This window comes from Daucus carota, chromosome 2 (assembly GCF_001625215.2).
Source record: "Daucus carota subsp. sativus chromosome 2, DH1 v3.0, whole genome shotgun sequence".
Lineage (NCBI taxonomy): Eukaryota > Viridiplantae > Streptophyta > Magnoliopsida > Apiales > Apiaceae > Daucus > Daucus carota.
The window spans coordinates 46,011,826-46,030,217 of NC_030382.2; the positions used below are offsets into that span (position 1 = coordinate 46,011,826).

Sequence of the window (18,392 nt, forward strand, 5' to 3'; positions counted from 1 at the left end):
ATCCCTGTTCTCTGTCTGTGCATGTTTCTTGGGGACTTGCACAAACAAAGAGAATTTGATAGGCACACTTTGGCTTTTTCCCTCACATTTCAACAATTATTAGGCGCAAACAAATTTAGTAATTTACTAGACAGATGTCAAGTCGGAATTTCACTATATCTGTCTCATCATCACAACCATTAACTGGTGAGTGGTGAATACGTTTGCAGTTTGCATGCATTTATTTTATTGTCTTAATTATCATTTCGATCGGTAATATTCAAAAAAAAAAAAAAAAGGGTCCTTTGTCTCGGATAAAAGACTCATAATTACTATTCACGGAGACGCTACTAGCATCGTAATCCATTTTATTACGGGATTTTGGATTTTCGTATATCATTGGTTTCTTGTGTTCGTTGATAAATATAACTGTTGATACTCCCTCTCTATGCACTCACAAGTTTTCGTAAGCTATGCACTTGTCCAGTAGTCTGTAAATGATCACAACAGCCAAGGTCGCAAAAACTGATATGTATGTAATCAAAATATAGCCGTGATACACTAAGCTACATCACATGAACAGAAACAACAAAAGGGCAAATAATCTACCAGCCCTTTGCTCCTGTTTATGAGAAAAATATATAGTCACATTTCAAGAATACAACCCTTTCCTATGACTAAACTCCTGTTATTACGACCAGAGAGGACTGCGAAGAAAATGGATCTACACATCTACTTCTCCCAGGCAACCATTTCAATCTCAGTCTGGGCAGTTCTGTATAACTCCAGCCTCTTGGCAAGATTTAAGCGCCGCTGCATTATTGCCGGATCCTCATCCAGCAATTTACCCAACTGCTTCCCCTGTAAAAAGAACAATTGGATGCTTTTTAGTCAGATATAGTCTAATTTTAAATTTTTGCCCCTTCTATAAGAGGGTGTAAAAATGCAGGCACCTTATGATATTCTTACCTCCTTTTTCCCTAGATCGGTAAAGAAATGATCAAGCAAGCTACGTTTGGCTTCACGCACTTGACAATATACCACAGACTTTGGGATAGAGTTCCTCAAGCTTCCAACCACCATATGGACATACGCCAGAACATTTGATCCTGTATGCAAGATAACATGGAATGGCTAAATATTTGAAATGAATACAATAAAAAATAGGACCCCTCTCATGCTTACTTACCGACTCGACGAAGATATGCATCATTATACCGATCAAAGATCGAATGGGTTGGATTTCCACCCTTCTCAATATCCTGAGGAAGCTTGCGGAAGAATTCGACTGTTAGATAACTACACTCCATTTCAACTAGCTGTAGAGTAGCTTTCCTGCTTTCAGCCTTCATCCTGTCTAGTGATTCAACAGCAGCACTTGAAACTTCCACTCTAAGCGATGGATACTGCTTCAGCTCCTGTGTGGGAAAAGAAAGTAACAGTGAGACTTTAGCAAGTCATAACAAAACTGATGCACATACATAAAAAGGTAAATAACCCTCCGACTCATAACCAAACAAAGATTTGAAATGTCCCTCTCTGTGCATGTGCTAAATCACTAGTTAAAACAAAGATGCAGGATGATAAGAGACTGACCGCAGTTTCAGTAACTGATTTGTGAACCAAATCCTTCAGAATAGCATGAACCTGAAATCACAGTACGGGAATCAAGCAAAGTAAACTTTGAATTGAAGGCTAATAAACAGCAATAAGAGTGCTCCAGCAGTTTCAGCTCCCTCCCTCCAGTAGGAGGTTGGGGGATTGAGTCTCAGATCTCAGTGGAGACAAAGTGTGCCTAGTACAAGTCTAGGTGTCCTCTCTTAAAAATCCCCACTTGAAATTCCAAACAAAAGAAAAAAGAAAACAAGAAGCAACTTTAACTTCCTCATTTTAAAGATAAAACCTAACATACATCAAAACTGAACATACTAAAGAATGAAGGATGAAAGACATTTAAATGTACAGTAAAGTAAAAATTAACACTACTCAGAGGCTGTGGAGCCCTGCAACCGATGAAATACTTAAAACTACAAAGGTATTTTGAGTAATGCAGGTTATTGGCATCTTGTTAATCTGGAATCTGGAGCAACATATGATGATCAGGCACAAAGTGATACGAATCTTATCTTAAGCTAAATCTATCATAATGATTACAGAAGATAGACCTGTGACAGGCAGACATAGGAAAATTAAGATAATGTGGATCCTCCAAAAATAGAAAAAAATGTATATAAAAATTGACAGGAGACAAACTACTAAAACTAATGTTTTTACTTTTTACCAATTACGTCTTAGCAGCAATTTTTTTACTCTTTATAGCTTTGACTTGCACTGTTACTTTTTAATCAAAAAAACAAAAACAAATAGGAAGGGATACAACCCATGTTACTGTCCAATTCTCATTATGGCGAGTTACTTTAAATCTTTTTAAGATCCATCTCTTTTTTATTCATCATTTTTGTTGCCGAGGTAAAAAATTGCAAGTGCTCCATCAGGATGACGGATTGATCCAACAACTGACAACAAAGTACTATAGCACTCCAAATTCATAGGCCCTAGCAAGTTAAAAATTTGGAGAACACAACTGCATTAATTCATAAGCATACCGCATCAACAGCTGCTTCAGCAGGCCCTTTGATGGTAACTAAGGTAGATTCGATGAGACGCCGATAGCCTTGTTCAGGAGCTATCAGATGTGGTTGATATCCATCAGCTTCAGTGATCAGCTTTCTCACATTTTCCATAGCTAGTTGCTTGTCAAATTGTAACCTTTTCAATGCGGCTGGAAGTTGATTATCAAAGACCTGATATACTTTTTCACCACCTGGCCGTCTGCATTAGATATTATCATCATAACATATAATTTGTAACAGAGTAACAGTATAACATCAAGTTACAGAATTTTATTAGTTATAACCACTACACTGTACATACATGCCATCAAGATGTTCTTTAAATATTTGATCAAAGCTTCTGCAGATTTCCATGATCATGTATAATTTTCCCTGCAATGTTGGTGGGAGAGAAAATTTTAGTACAAACAATTTAAAATGCATTACAGAAAACAAGCATTAACATTGTAAATAACTATACACCATCAAACGGACATGCCAAAGAACCAGAGCTGCTAACTAGCTAAAGAGCATAGCTTAATGGTTTAACATTAACACTTCATTCCTCAATAAGTAGCAGTACTAACTGCCAACCCCAGAAGTAGAAGAATAACCCTAACAATAACAATTGTCACAAATTATACGGAAACTGCTATGTTATTTGCTCAAGATCATTGGGGTATGCAATCTTTTTTATCAACAATATCCTAACTCCCAATAATTACAGATTATCTCCAGAATTTTTAGCCACGCCATAATTAATTATTACAAACAAGAAACACATAGATTTAAGTTACGTACTCCAGCATCAGTGGCAATTGGCCTCCCAATACGGCTTAATTCTGTTTCCAAATCTATGATGGTTTTATTGATCATAGACTGAAGACCTGGGATTCGGGACTTGATGACAGATTCCAAATGCTGAAACATTAAACCAGCTACAATTAGCATAACCGTGCAAATCATCACATAGAATTTAAATGTTTGGGCAGAGATGTTAAATAAAGGTGCCAATGCGTCATATCCTTACAGACAAAAAAGAAAAATATGCAAATTATGATTGCTAATTAAATGAATAAACGAGGTACCTACTTTAGAAAGCACTTTTCCTAGATGTTCAGAGCCCATCCTCTTAGCAAGATGACTGTATTCTGGAGAATTAGAAAAATATTCTCGCTCTTTACGTCGGGCAGCAATCATGTCCACACTTTTATTTATATCGGCTTGAGACCGATTTACAACACCAATCCATGGAAATTGTAGCCTATAGGATTTCCCTTCCAAAATCTGAGACCACCGGAAAAAACAGACTAGGAATAAACTTTCACTTGCACTAATATTGAATAACACAAGCACTGCAAATTAATTAACAAATATTAGATGGAGATTATTTTTCACCACCGTAGATAAAAGGAGGCTGAACATAAATTGTGCAACTCAAGGTCAATTTCTGAAATTTGTTTGATCGAGTTATATCAGAGTTCGATTTACAAGGGACAGGGGAGCTCTGTTTTGTGAAGCCAGCTACTGTTAGTATATATAGACACCTCAATACACTAGCCAGACCTAAATAAACAAACAATACTAAGGTGTTTGTTTCATCCTGGAATCCACTACCACTCATATGCATCTTGTTCATTGAATTTAATATGAGCGTAGGTTCAGTCAAAACCGGAAAAACAAGTAATGATGTTTTTACAGCAAACTGAGACTTGCTTCCATTTTTTTTTACACTACTCATTTCGTGTCTTTTGCTACCCATTTAGAAACAATAAACTGGAACAATCAGATAAAGGTTAAAGGCCTTCCGTACAATGAAAATAGTGCTTCAAACATATAACTTTGTAGCTTATAAACAAATAACATTGCTTTACAGTCCATAAGGCTACTTACTTCAACAGCATCAGTACCCTTGTCCATGAGGTCAATCTTTGTCAAAACTCCAAATGTCCTCTCCCCTGGAGAAGGGAAATAAAGATAGTCAGTATGTTTCTAGAAAACACGAAATCATTGAATCATTGAAGCCATCACCATTCCTAATTTCTTTTTTAAATCTTTATAAAGTTATATTAGTATGGCAACTATTGCCTATTATCCGATCAAGCCTCTTTCTATCTTAAAATTGGAATGATATCTGTTATGTTAGTACTAACTTTGTAGGCACATTTAACTTTGTAGCCACATAGATGTGGACCTGGAATTTAAGAAGTAAATATAAGCATGTATAGAAGATTTCAGCATGAGGATACTAGCCACTTCCAGTAAGATTTATGTTTGATGTGACCACGTATAGCACGCAGCACTGTACAAATGTCCTTCGTTTAAAGTGACAATAAGATGTATCTCCAAGTGACAGTTCTCATTTAAGAAGTTTAGAAGCTTAGACTGGCACAAACAATGTTGTACAACTTCATATGTTCATTTCAGGTATATATATCAAGCGAAAATACAGGCAAGGAACAAACACCACTTACCCCCCCCCCCCCCCCCCCCCCCCCCAACACCTCCCTCCTCGCCCCAGACGAATGATGTACTGATCACAGAAGCAAAATAAAAGACAAGATATAATTTTATATACATATGTATCTCTATCTGTATACTGAATCTGTATCAGGAGGGCAGAATGTTCACTTTTTTACAAATAAACACCAAGTATGAGTTCATGTAGTACTTGTCATCTATCAAGAATTTAGAAATGTGATCATAATGCCTCTTGTTCCATATTTTGTATATCTAGAGAAACAAGACAAATAGCTGTTCCAGAATAAATCTAACTGAATCCAGACCAATACTCTAGAATGTAACAAAAACCATAATAGAAATCCCCACAATATCTCACAGCTCCAGCACACTTATCTTCATCCCTATCCTATAACCATTGTAAAGCTTTCAGAACCCTAAAGCAGTCACAATTACAAAGGAATAAATCGTACAGCCAAAATCTAACCTCTGGGATCTACTTCTCGTGAAATTTTAATTGCATCAGAGGTAGCAAGATCTTGGTTGGCAGGAGAAACAGCCAAGATTATACAGTTAGGCTGCCACATCAATCAAAAGGGAAGTTTAGTAATTAAATTTATAGTTAACCAGGAAAATGGAGAGAAAGATTGAGGCGATAACGTAACACCAATTATAATTGAAGAAAACAACATCAAATCTTGAAACCCAATGTAATCTTATAACAAATGCAGCTATACAGGAACTTCACTGCTTGACCTGATATCTCAATATACACCAATATAATAGAGCAATCCCTAAAAAAGTTGTAATAATTACATGAATATTAAAAAGAGAAAGTTTACCTTCTCAATATATGAACGAACCATATTTTCAATATCCTGCACAATACTGTCAGACTGGCCATCTACAAAAATTAGATTATACACAATCAATATTAAATATTACATGCATGCGTACATTAAAAGAAGGCAAAGACGTGTATGTATAATTTATAGAAATAGGAAATACTATGTTTCAGAAATTAGCCGTCAAGTCATCCTAAAACTCACCAACAGCAACTTTTGTAAGCCCAGGAAGATCAATTAGTGTCAAGTTCACAACTGCAATTCCAAACAACCGCGAGCAAGATAAGAAAATGATTTTAAATACACTGATGTCATGCCAATTGCTAATTAAGGAAAAAAAGTTGGCAGTATAAGCATAACAAAATAAATATACACAAAATACCAAGGTATTTGCAATGATTCTTATTCTAAGTGTATACTAAGAAACAAGATTAGGGTGTGGGTATGTACTATGGGGATTGTATCAATTAACAAAACTAACTTCATGCAAGTTGTGTCAAATACATGATATAAACAACTAAAATCGCAAGAACTTAAGCCACTACATCTATTTTTGTAGTATAAATTGTGAAAAATAAAAAAAATAGTTAAAAATTCGAGGGTATCCCAAAATATCTAAGTATCCGATACGGAGGTGGGCGAGGATACGTGGATTTATTTGAGTGGCCTAAGTATCACTGATTCTTAAGTGTATACACATGCAGTGCAAACATTATATAAGATAAGAAAGGGAAAAAGTAGATGTCCGAGGTCAATAAAATGTATAAGGATTAAGTATTTAAGTGTGAGTGTGCACGTGTGCCCGCGTATGCTCATGTGCATAAGAGAGAAGCATGAGTGTGTGTTTGGTCAAGGACAACAGTCACTGTAACTACTAAACAACAAACTAAATTCACCACGATCAAAATCAATGAATTAGGGTCACAAAATTCACTGATAAATTCTAAAGAATATGAATATTACATGATAGCTATTTAGATATATCGTCTCACCATTTGGAGAGTAAATACTGAGATATATAGGTTTAGTAGAAATAGCTTTAGATCGTCCAGTCTCTCGATCAGTCTCATCAGCAATCTCCTTCCTCACAGCAGCTACACAGTGCAGCAATCAGTTCAGCATTTCATAAGCTATGAGAAGATATAATGAAAGAAGGTAGATTCAATCATTATATGAACTTGCAATACTGTGAAGTGCACTATGATGGTGTGGAAACAACATAATAGTGGACCCGAAGGATGTATGTTAGTTGAATAGTCCATAATATTAATATTCAATACATACAAAAATCCGTGAAAGTTTGACTGGTGTGTGCAAATTTTGCATATTCTCTTCCTTCCTTATGGTAAAGCTGCAAGACAAGGGGACGCCTGGTAACAATTCCTGCATACATTAATCATCAAGTCAGTAATCATGTCTAATGTCCTACGGTCAACAATGCTGAACAGGGTTGAAGTTCTAATTAGTACCAGATCCACGAGGCAAAAAATCCTTTCCAACAACACTCTCCAGCACAGAAGACTTCCCAGAGCTCTAAATAAAAAAATAGCATATGTGAGGAAACATACAAAGCAAAGTAACACAACCTAATCACAAAATCTACTATTAAAATCTATGACTGTATCAAAACAGCTAAACCACACAGAGGCATATAGTCACGCACAGAAACCAAGGCAATAAATTAATATGCATAAATATTTAGTTAGTTATACAAACAGAAACTAATTACAACATCTAATCACTTATATTAGCTACACTTAACAACGTAGAACATATATCAACAAATTATCAGCCTATAAGGCACAGTTACATGAACAAACACAGTAAATCAACACATTCAGCTGATCATCGCAGACAAAATCATTTGTAATAACAATAAATTATAGAAATCTATGATGATACTCAAATAATCGTTATGAGCACGAGTAACAGAGATAGACTAAAAGTATACACACATATATACAGTAGCAAGCCACGGTAGGTCAGGTGGGGTCATTATTTTACTTTTATTCGTATATGCTACTTAGAGCACGGCCAACGATATCCTAAACTAAAATTTAAGGCATTCAAAAGAAATCGATGCTTCCTGACAAAAAAAAGAAGAAAGAATTCAGTGCTCCAACAATGTCCCAGTGGTGCCATTAAAACACTAGGACATTCAACAAGTGCCTTATTTTCAAGAGCTCCAACAATGTCCGAGTGGTGCCCTTAAAACACTAAGACATTCAACAAGTGCCTTATTTTCAAGACACCACTATAGATGTGCTAAATCATTTTTATAAATTCACTTCCTCCATTTGAACACTTCTCTCTACTCTCATCTTTTCCCTTCCCTCCAATAGTAATTCAAATATATTATTACTTTAATAATTAGGCACAACTATAAGGCATGTTGTTGGGGTTCATACACCAAAACAATGACCAAAATTGCTACTCCCTCCGTCCCAGTCAATAGTATACATTGGGGGACGGGGGCGCGGCACGGACTTTAATGCTTCAATATAGTATAATTCTGTAAATTATTTTTAAGATTTTCTTTTTTTGTATAAAAGTATAACATTTATATTTTTATACAAAAAAGGAAAATCTTAAAAATAAGTTGTGGAACTATGTTTTATAAGAGCCTTAAAAAGCGTGTCGAGCAGTGAAAAAGAAACGTATACAATTGACTGGGACAGAGGGAGTAGGACGCTATTTTTTATTATATTTATAAGTCACTTACTACGACATGGTTGGACTTGCTCTTATAATTTACAATGTTGTATGTATAGGATGAAGGGGGACTGATAAATGGTATCTAGAGGCTAGCGCCTGGAGGCTGTTGCTGTGTACCTTTTCTTCTCATCTTGGATCTTTTTCTTTGTTTCTAATTATATTTTTATATATTGATTGTCATTTTCCAAACATAAGCAATGTAGTTCTACTCATAAATAATTAAATATGCATGTGTACTCATAAATTACTGCAGTATATTTTTCCAATTTAATTGAGGTGTTATTATGTCAGAATAAAAACCATGTTGAAATAAAGCTTATCACAATCATTTATAGTATCCTTTGGGAAATTTTGGCCGCCACTAGAGTCGCCGCTGGATATATGCTGGATATATATGTATATCAATTTTATCAGCTGAATTACTAACTACAGCACGAATACAACAGAATAAAAGATTATCAACATCACATAAAAAGCAACCTAATTACATGAATAAAGTCAGCATATGACAGACTCCGGCTATAACAATAACAAATATAAATGTATAATAACAATATATATGAGCAAATCTACAACAAATTCATACAGCCGCTATCACCAAATATAAAAGAGAGAGAGAGGGAGTGGGAGGGAGAGAGAGAGAGAGAGAGAGAGAGAGAGGGAGGGAGGGGGAGAGACCTGACCACCGACGACGGCGATGGAAGGCAAAGCGTCCCAGAGAGTAGGCAAAGCGCTCTCTTCGCCATAATCACCGAGCTCTGTGCATGCTTTTTGTAATCTATTCACTAACGCTATCAGATTCTCCATTTGGATCGGATCAGGAGGTTATTTACGCAAATTGTCACAATTGATTTGATCGATCGCAACAGAATCAACAAGAATTGTAACGTAGCGCGGGTAGAGAGAGTGCACGGGAAATAGCGTGGAAACAAACCAAAAACTGGGAACGCCCGACTTTATATATTGGCCTCCTCTGCCTACTATTCGGTCCCGAAATATTTTCAAAACTCAAACCGCGTCAAACTTTTATAAGGAAGATCTGTACTCTGCTGTAACAAGCCAAAAAAATATTTTATAACGGTAAAATATGATGTTACAAACACGAATATTTTGATCGACGTATACATTGTTTTTATAACGACAAGCAAGATGTCAATATAATTTAAATTTATCCTCATACAGTTCTTGCAAAATTCTTGCAAAGAAAATTATGAATATCCAACCCTACTAAACTCCTAATAAAATGAAGTTTGTATATTAAATTACAAAAATTAAATTCTGAACTATTTACTCATATTCACGCGCATTTAAGATCAGTACTAGTAAAATCAAACATTAAAAACTTCATCGATCGGTATTTGAGACTACGAGCCTCCTTAACTTTTTCTTGTTAAAATATATCTCTTGAACGATTATAACTATTAAGAATGTATTTAATGTGTTAAATAAAAAAATATTTAATACATTTAATAAAAATATACTAACTCAACTATGAGTCTATGATTCATTATTTGAAATTTAATTTATTTGATGAACTTATATTATTCTTATATAAGATTTAATATGAAAACATATACGACAAAACACAATATTATAATTTACAATTGCATTTTAAATGCACATCATCCAAATATGCGTGACCTTTCTCTATACCCATTTAGACATTAGACCCATGTCATGTTGATCGGATAAATATGTCACAAACACTTTAATATGGTTGAATGTCCTCATCAAGCATATAATCGAATTTATGAAAGTCGGACATTGTCTTCATACTTCTGACCAGATAGAATCCCGATCACAAGTCTATCCAAAATGAGATGTATGTCAGAATCCAACAAACGGTCACAAATCAGCTTAAAACTATTTACAATTCTGATAAACATTAGATATTAACTTATCTTTTGGTGTACAAATTATCATTTCAAATTAATAATTTTTTAATTCAATTTGCTTAGACCATCTCAAACCCATTACACTAATAATGGAAACGTTACACTATTTTACTTACTTTCAAGGGGTGGCAATATCAGACACGACCCGAACCCGTAAACCGATTTACCGAGACAATACCCGAAAGTGACCCGAAAATTACCCGATTGACCCGAAATGACCCGAAATTAGAATTTCATTTTTAAACACCTCAATTTCCAGTTTTATTCGATTTTTAATGATTTTAACTTGACCTGAATCGACCCGATTGCTGACACGAACACGACCTATTACCTGAAATCCGAAATTGCCACTGTCACATCATTCATAAACTGAATTACAAACTCATTGACATTATAATTTCTACTAAAAAAATTCTAATAACATGTAAGGAACAAATTTATTTTGTTTAAAAAAATTAAGAATATTGTTGAAATTGTGAAATGCACTAAATTTGATGTGAAAACTGAAGTACTGGTGGGATACGATGGATGTCTTGGGATAAACTGAGTGATTCAAAAAACAAAGGGGGCTGGGTTTTCGAAGTTTACATGGTTATAATTTAGCTATGTTGGGAAAACATGTGTGGAACTTTGTTCATAAACCGCATTCACTAGTCTCTCGAGTTTTCAAAGCTAAGTATTATCCTAATTCACACATTCTTAATGCTAGTAGTCATGGAGGGGCCAGTTTCATTTGGTCTGGGATATTCAAAGCTAAAGAGGAACTGAAGAAAGGATTCAAGTGGATTTTGGGAAATGGTCAAGATATTTCGGTAAGTTCAGATCCTTGGCTTCGAGGGAAAGAAGATTTTATGATTGACAATGGGGATGAGTTTGATGTGAACATGAAAGTTCATCAATTGTTTCGGCACAATTCTGCAGAGTGGGATAGAGAGAAAATCTGTGACATGTTCAATGAGAGGGATGCCAATGCCATTCTTAATATGAGAATTCCTGGCTTAAATCCACCTGATAGGATAGCGTGGATGTATAGCACTGATGGTCTTTACACTGCTAAATCGGGGTACAACTGGTGGCAAGAGAGAAGTAGACAGCAGGTCTCTACTGAGAACTCCTTAGGATGGAAGAGAATCTGGAAATTGCATGTGCCTTCCAAAGTTAAGTTCTTCCTGTGGCGTTTTTGTAAAAACAATATTCCTGTCCGTTCGGTTTTAATGAGGAGATGTACGGGAATCCCACTGACGTGTCCTATGTGTAACACAGACGTTGAACACCTCCTCCATATGTTTTTTGACTGCTCTTTTGCTTCTCAATGTTGGCAACTCATGGCGCTGAATTTTGATATGTGGGAAGTTGAGGACGCAACAGTTTGGCTGATTGATAAACTGGCTGTTGAGAGATATGAGGAGCTAATCAAGATTGCTATGACTCTGTGGACCATCTGGTTTTTCCGAAATAAAAAAGTGTGGGATAACAAGGCTGTGACTAAGAGATTTGCTGTCGACTGGAGCTTAAAACAACTTCAGGATTGGAGGTCTGCTGTAGCTAAGGTGCGTAACCCTCAGTCCTCAGGTGTTAATCAGGGTGGTAGTGTGAGTTCGAAGTGGAAAAAACCAGCTGAGGGTAAGTTGAAGCTTAATGTTGACGCAGCCATCAACCAAGGATCCTCCTGTTTCTCTATCGGAATGCTGCTGCGGGATCATTCTGGTGCTTTTCTTGAGGGGCGAACAATGAAATTCAGCAGAATAGCTTCAGTAATGGAAGCTGAGGCTACTGGTATTGAAGAAGCTCTGCTTTGGTTAGTGTCGAAAGGTGCTACAGATGTTTGTATTGAGTCTGACTCTTTGCTAGCAGTCCAAGCTGTGAATGGCAGTGCTCGGTTCCAGTTAGAAGTTGGCCACATTATTGATCTGTGTAGGTCAATTTTAGCTAGTAGAGCTGATGTTAGTGTGCAACATGTTAAGAGATTAGCCAATAGGGCGGCCCATTGTATGGCTCGTATCCCTTGCCCGCTAAATTCTGTTGTTCCGATTATGAGTCCTCCACGTAATGTGTTGGATTCGGTGATGTATGATGCAAGTTCTGAGTAATGAAATTCCTACTTTTATTCAAAAATTCTGATAAACATTAGATATTAACTTATCTTTTGGTGTACAAATTATCATTTCAAATTAATAATTTTTTAATTCAATTTGCTTAGACCATCTCAAACCCATTACACTAATAATGGAAACGTTACACTATTTTACTTACTTTCAAGGGGTGGCAATATCAGACACGACCCGAACCCGTAAACCGATTTACCGAGACAATACCCGAAAGTGACCCGAAAATTACCCGATTGACCCGAAATGACCCGAAATTAGAATTTCATTTTTAAACACCTCAATTTCCAGTTTTATTCGATTTTTAATGATTTTAACTTGACCTGAATCGACCCGATTGCTGACACGAACACGACCTATTACCTGAAATCCGAAATTGCCACTGTCACATCATTCATAAACTGAATTACAAACTCATTGACATTATAATTTCTACTAAAAAAAATTCTAATAACATGTAAGGAACAAATTTATTTTGTTTAAAAAAATTAAGAATATTGTTGAAATTGTGAAATGCACTAAATTTGATGTGAAAATAGACCTAGTATATAGAAGTCAAAATTTTGAATTAGATGCATGTTTATAGCCCAAAACATAAATGAAATTCAGTCCTAACTCCGAAAGAACTTGAAATTTATTGATAATATGTATGTTTGTTAATTAATTACATATAAATATATAATATTTTAAATAAAATATTTTGACTTTCTGAATCATTTAGTTATTATCATATGTACCAGGCTTTACTATATGGTTAGAAAATCTAAATATTAAAATTTCAGATCAAATCCAAAATTCGTCAAACTTGAAATTAAATATTAAATTTTTATTTGAATCTGCTATTAATATTCAAAAATATCTAAATTTAAATTATATTTTACTAAATCATTCCAAACCCCGGTTCGGCACGGTTCCGTGCATATATCGTGTGAATTTTTCCTACCAAAAGTTATCATTGTTAAAAATAATTTAAAAAAAAGGTAGAGAAAGAAAAAGGAAGCTAAATTACAAATTTAAAGTATATTTTTTCGCATATCCTTTTCTAGAAATGACGATAAAGATCATGAATAGTAGTTTTATTTTAACCTAAAACAGCTATTTTATCTTCACAAGATTCTCTAGTGCTACGCTATCTCCATTCTCCAACAATTAGACAGGCTCTCTAGTCTCTTCCCCCAGCATCAAGTTCTCTCAACAGCACTCTCTCAACTTTTATCAATGTAGAATAGTTTAAATTATACATATTCACCATTTTTATTTATCATGGACTCTCTTTTGATAAATTCTTCACTCAGCTTCAACTTTTCTAACCCCAAGCTCAGTTCTTCTTCACTACCTTTATTCAAGCTATACAATTTCAAGAAACGAAAAAATTCTTCAATTTCCTGTAATCTTAGTTCTAATTCTCAAAAGCCCAATTCGCAATGGACGAATTACATCAGACCCTTTTCAGCAATTGTCCCACTTTTGCAAAAGATTAAATCTTTTGCAGAATCCACTTCAATGAGTAGATGGGGTTCTGTTCTTGAAGGGTATAGTGATTCTGACACTGTGTTACAAAATGGGGGATTTGGCATTGCTTTGTTGAGTATAACAGCCAATGCTAAGGTTAGAATTAGTCCATTTGTGGCGACATTGGCTGCAAATCCAACATTTGTTTCAGGGTTTTTTGCGTGGTTGATTGCGCAATCTATGAAGCTTTTCTTGCACTTTTTGTTTGAGAGGAAGTGGGATTTGAGAATACTGTGTTCTTCTGGAGGAATGCCTTCTTCTCATTCAGCATTGTGTACTGCTTTGACTGCTTCTGTAGCTATATGTCATGGAGTGGCCGATTCTTTGTTTCCGGTTTGTTTGGGGTTTACTTTGATAGTTATGTATGATGCAATTGGTGTAAGGAGGCATGCTGGGATGCAAGCACAAGTATGTATTCTTGCTTATTTTACACCAAAAGTAATGCTTGAACAGTTGAACTCTATTTAATTTTGTTTTACAAACAGTGCTAATTATGTTGAGAATATGTTGTTAAGTTTGCTATTGTAGCTTAAATTTTTTTACTCTCAATCCTTCTACTGAAATTTATCTTGGAGAGTTAATATGGATTATCCTAAACTGATTGCTTAATATACATTGTCTCACCTAAACGAAGCTACTTCCTGAACATTAATGGATTAGTAATATGTTATGATACTTAGATTGCTGCTTATATTTTTGTGGATGATATAGATAAGACTTTTTGTTGCTTGTATTGTTTTTTATAGTTTGAGTGCTGGTAGTAAAAACAGGACTACATGTTTGATTGCTAGTTGCTACTGTTTGAAGGATCTTGATTATAGTGATTCATTGGTGCTACACAATTTTGCTAAAATCTCATTCCTATCGAATGTGTTACTCATACACTGTGACATGCTAATTGTAATTAGCACTAAAAGTGGCTTGAGAGCTGTAAATTTAGATGTTCAGAGAATCATAGTTATGTAAAGTTTTAGAAACCAGAACGTATGTATTTGAGGCAGTGTGCTGAAAATCAGAATTCGGTTTGACTTGGCGAGCCTTCCGAGTAATGAATACTGTCAGGTTAAATGGGGAGTACTCGGATCAAAAACCAGATGTATTAAAAAGTTAATTTTATAGACTAAATTATTACTCTCTCTCTCTCTCTATATATATATATATATATGTGTGTGTGTGTGTGTTCTGTAAATATTTTTTCACTAGTTTTTGCTTCAATTACATGAAATAGTCTCATAATTACCTTTTTGTTTGCGTAACACATCAAAAGTCAAAACTTGATGAATAAGGCAAGAACACCCTTACACGTGTTAGTTATTGTGGAGCTCTATACCACTATCTCATCCTTTATCTGTATTTTCCAATCTGCTACAAATTTAGAATGTTGTCCTAAAAGTATCCTTGCTTGCACAGTTTGGTCAGGTATCTTAGTCTTACTTGCAATTGCTGAATGTTTAGTAGTCATGTTCTTCTTGACTAATTATGTGGTCATGGATACTGTTGTTGGTTATTGTAATATTATCTTTTAACTTGTACCTGATGTTTTTAAAACCAAGTCCTGATGGACAATCAATACCTGTTCTGACTTTTAAAGTGTGCATGACTCAGTTTCAAGTTCAATTCAACTGTCGCTCACTTCTGACAGCAAAATGATTTTCAACTTGATGTTTTCTCAAAGAATTTTTTGTTTTGGGGAAAAGGAGGGGGGGGGGGGGGGGGGGGGTAGATATCTGTCGATTTGGTGTTAAATAGCTCACGAGATGATCTGTGATCAGAATCAGCATTAAACTCTAATTTATTAATGGTTTCTGGTGTCCATTAATCCATTCATTTCTATTTTTCCTAGTCATGCTGCATGCAGTTCAGTTGTTTCTTTTGAGAATTTCGAAATTGGAAGCTTGTCATACTTTGTAGAATGTTTTTGCCAATTATGAGGGAGTTTATACAAACTTGCATGGATCAGAATTTAGACCAGAGGAGAATGTAATACAACTTTTGAATAGTTTCGGAGATTTATGCTTATATAAAACTATAGAATGTCATAGAGCCAGAGAGCAAGGTTAAGATGGAACTTGGGGGAATCCCTGAAGAAATGTCCCATAGCTTAGAAGAACGAAAAACCAGGAAGTAATCCCAAGTTATACTTACACCTTCATTGTCATTGGCCACTGAGGAAGTAGACATGTAAGCTGGGTAGTATTAGCATAGGGGTTAATTCTTATAAGCAGTGACATGCTTTGAGACATCAACTTGTTATAATTCTATAACAAGTTAACCTAAGGTTCCTAATTCATTGTCTCCTGCAATTTGTTTGAACTTGTCCTCCCTTTCCCGAGTGACTACTTTTGTGGAAGTACAGCGGATTGGTGCATATATCTGACAATAAGGAGGAACTAACTGCAAATAATGCAGAAGAAAGCATAAACTCGTGCACGGGCCTGAGTCTAAACGCGGTCCATAAAAACTGAAACACTGAGAAAAATACCACTATTTTTAGATTAAGTGACAAGAATACCCGTTAGGAAAATATGATATGATCCTAGTAAGTCGATAAATAGATAACTACTCTTTGACCGAAATAATGGGTTTTCGAGTGACGGGATGTTAAGATAATATGATATGATATGATCCTGCTAAGTTCATAACCCAACACCTTAGGCTTTTAAGAGAACACGTAGCTTAACGATACACATGATCAATTCTTTGGCCATTTTTGCCGGATATTTATTTCTGATATAGGTAATTCAAAAAAATTATTTCCTTATTTCGTTGGTGGAATTTGTTTCTCTAGAAAAGTAGATTATAAGAAAAATTGGGTGTGATACCCGGTCCTCAAATGGGTATTAGACCGGATACCTGGTCATAGAAAGCGTATGAGCTCATAAAAAGTATCACAGCTTCAAAAAAATAAATTTTGTTGGATACCATTCCTACAAAGTGTATATCATAGGTATGGATATTTTTGGTAACATTTTTAAAGCAATGGGTACTCTCAGCCTTCACCTGTGATTAAATTAATAGAATTTGGGCCTCTTTAGGTTTATTGACCTGTATAAGAGCATCTCCAAGAAGCTCTCTTTATGAGCTCTTAAGTAGAAAATAAAGAGTCATGGTTCATATAAACTCCAAGCGACTCTTAGAGGCTCTTTATAAACTTCAAGCCTCTTCTCTATCATCTGTTTTAAGAACCTCCACATGGCTCTTAACTTATCATTAATAAAAAAATTCATCCCCCTCCAATTCGCCCACTACTTTTCCCTCTCTTTTAAATATGAATAAAATATAAAATAAAGAGTAAGTGTAAAGAGCATGGTTGGAGTTGACACTTGGAGAAATGTACCAACTTGGTAGGAGTCGCATTATTTATATTATCTTTAGGAGCCAACTAGTAGACTTTTGGAGAAGCTCCTAAGAACTTAAAATCTGGCTAATGAAGGCCTCAAGTTGTGGATTTTGCTTGTAAAAATGGTCTGAGAATACAAGAAACAAAAACAGATGGGTTAAAAAATAATCAAGTTTATTGGCAGTCTATAAGTCACCATTGAGGTACAAACCTTTACTTGCTTATATGAAAATACTCCTACCTTGCTCCATCTTTGGTTCCTTTTCATCAGAATTTCATGTTGACATGCAATATTATAGTCCATGATATTTGTGTCCTTTCTTTCTAAAATTTGCTTATCCATCCAGGTCTTGAATTTGATTGTCGAGGACTTGTTTCAAGGGCATCCAATCAGCCAAAGAAAGCTCAAGGAACTTCTTGGCCACACTCCATCGCAGGTCTTTGCTGGAGCTATACTTGGAATTATGGTTGCTTGTATCTGTTGTCAAGGGTACATGGTTTCAATGTAATTTTGTTTCATACTTTTTATTATTTATCAGAATATATTGGGTTTATTATTTGAGGGGCTCATGAGTTGCACATAGGTGAAATTGCGGAAATGAAACCATTGTCTCACCAACTAATGAAAGAAAGATAGAAAGGGCATTCCATGGGCAAACAATTCATGTACTGTTGTTTACCCTCCATGTGCATATATAAGATCAAACAATCTTTAATCTTTTTGTTAAATTCTATGTTATTATGTAGTGAAAGATATGAAGTTCACATATTGTTCTTGAAGATAATAGTTCACCCTTTTGAGGCACAGGAGAAGTTTGTTGTAGCCTAGGAGAAGCTTTCATGGCTATAACAAACTTTTCCTTGATTGTTCCTTATGCTTAGCCATACCTTCACAGAGTTTTAGATGAGTTCCGGGCAATTTCTCAGCC

General features: G+C 35.3%; 2 protein-coding genes across 2 annotated transcripts; one reads left to right on the top strand and one right to left on the bottom strand.

Moving 5' to 3' along the window:
- Positions 1–493: 493 nt before the first annotated feature.
- Positions 494–9,608, bottom strand: LOC108205927 (phragmoplastin DRP1A). The gene is made up of 16 exons (XM_017376054.2): positions 9,290–9,608; positions 7,366–7,429; positions 7,181–7,279; positions 6,889–6,990; positions 6,101–6,151; positions 5,894–5,955; positions 5,539–5,629; positions 4,485–4,549; positions 3,684–3,878; positions 3,393–3,512; positions 2,914–2,984; positions 2,586–2,811; positions 1,576–1,626; positions 1,169–1,397; positions 949–1,088; positions 494–840 (listed from the first exon to the last, which is right to left on the bottom strand). Exons 1-16 carry the CDS (start codon positions 9,416–9,418, stop codon positions 712–714), a joined length of 1,824 nt encoding a protein of 607 aa, XP_017231543.1. The 5' UTR covers positions 9,419–9,608; the 3' UTR covers positions 494–711.
- Positions 9,609–13,730: 4,122 nt separating this feature from the next.
- LOC108206332 (uncharacterized) lies at positions 13,731–18,020 on the top strand. The gene is made up of 2 exons (XM_017376595.2): positions 13,731–14,531; positions 17,811–18,020. Exons 1-2 carry the CDS (start codon positions 13,875–13,877, stop codon positions 17,970–17,972), a joined length of 819 nt encoding a protein of 272 aa, XP_017232084.1. The 5' UTR covers positions 13,731–13,874; the 3' UTR covers positions 17,973–18,020.
- Positions 18,021–18,392: the final 372 nt, after the last annotated feature.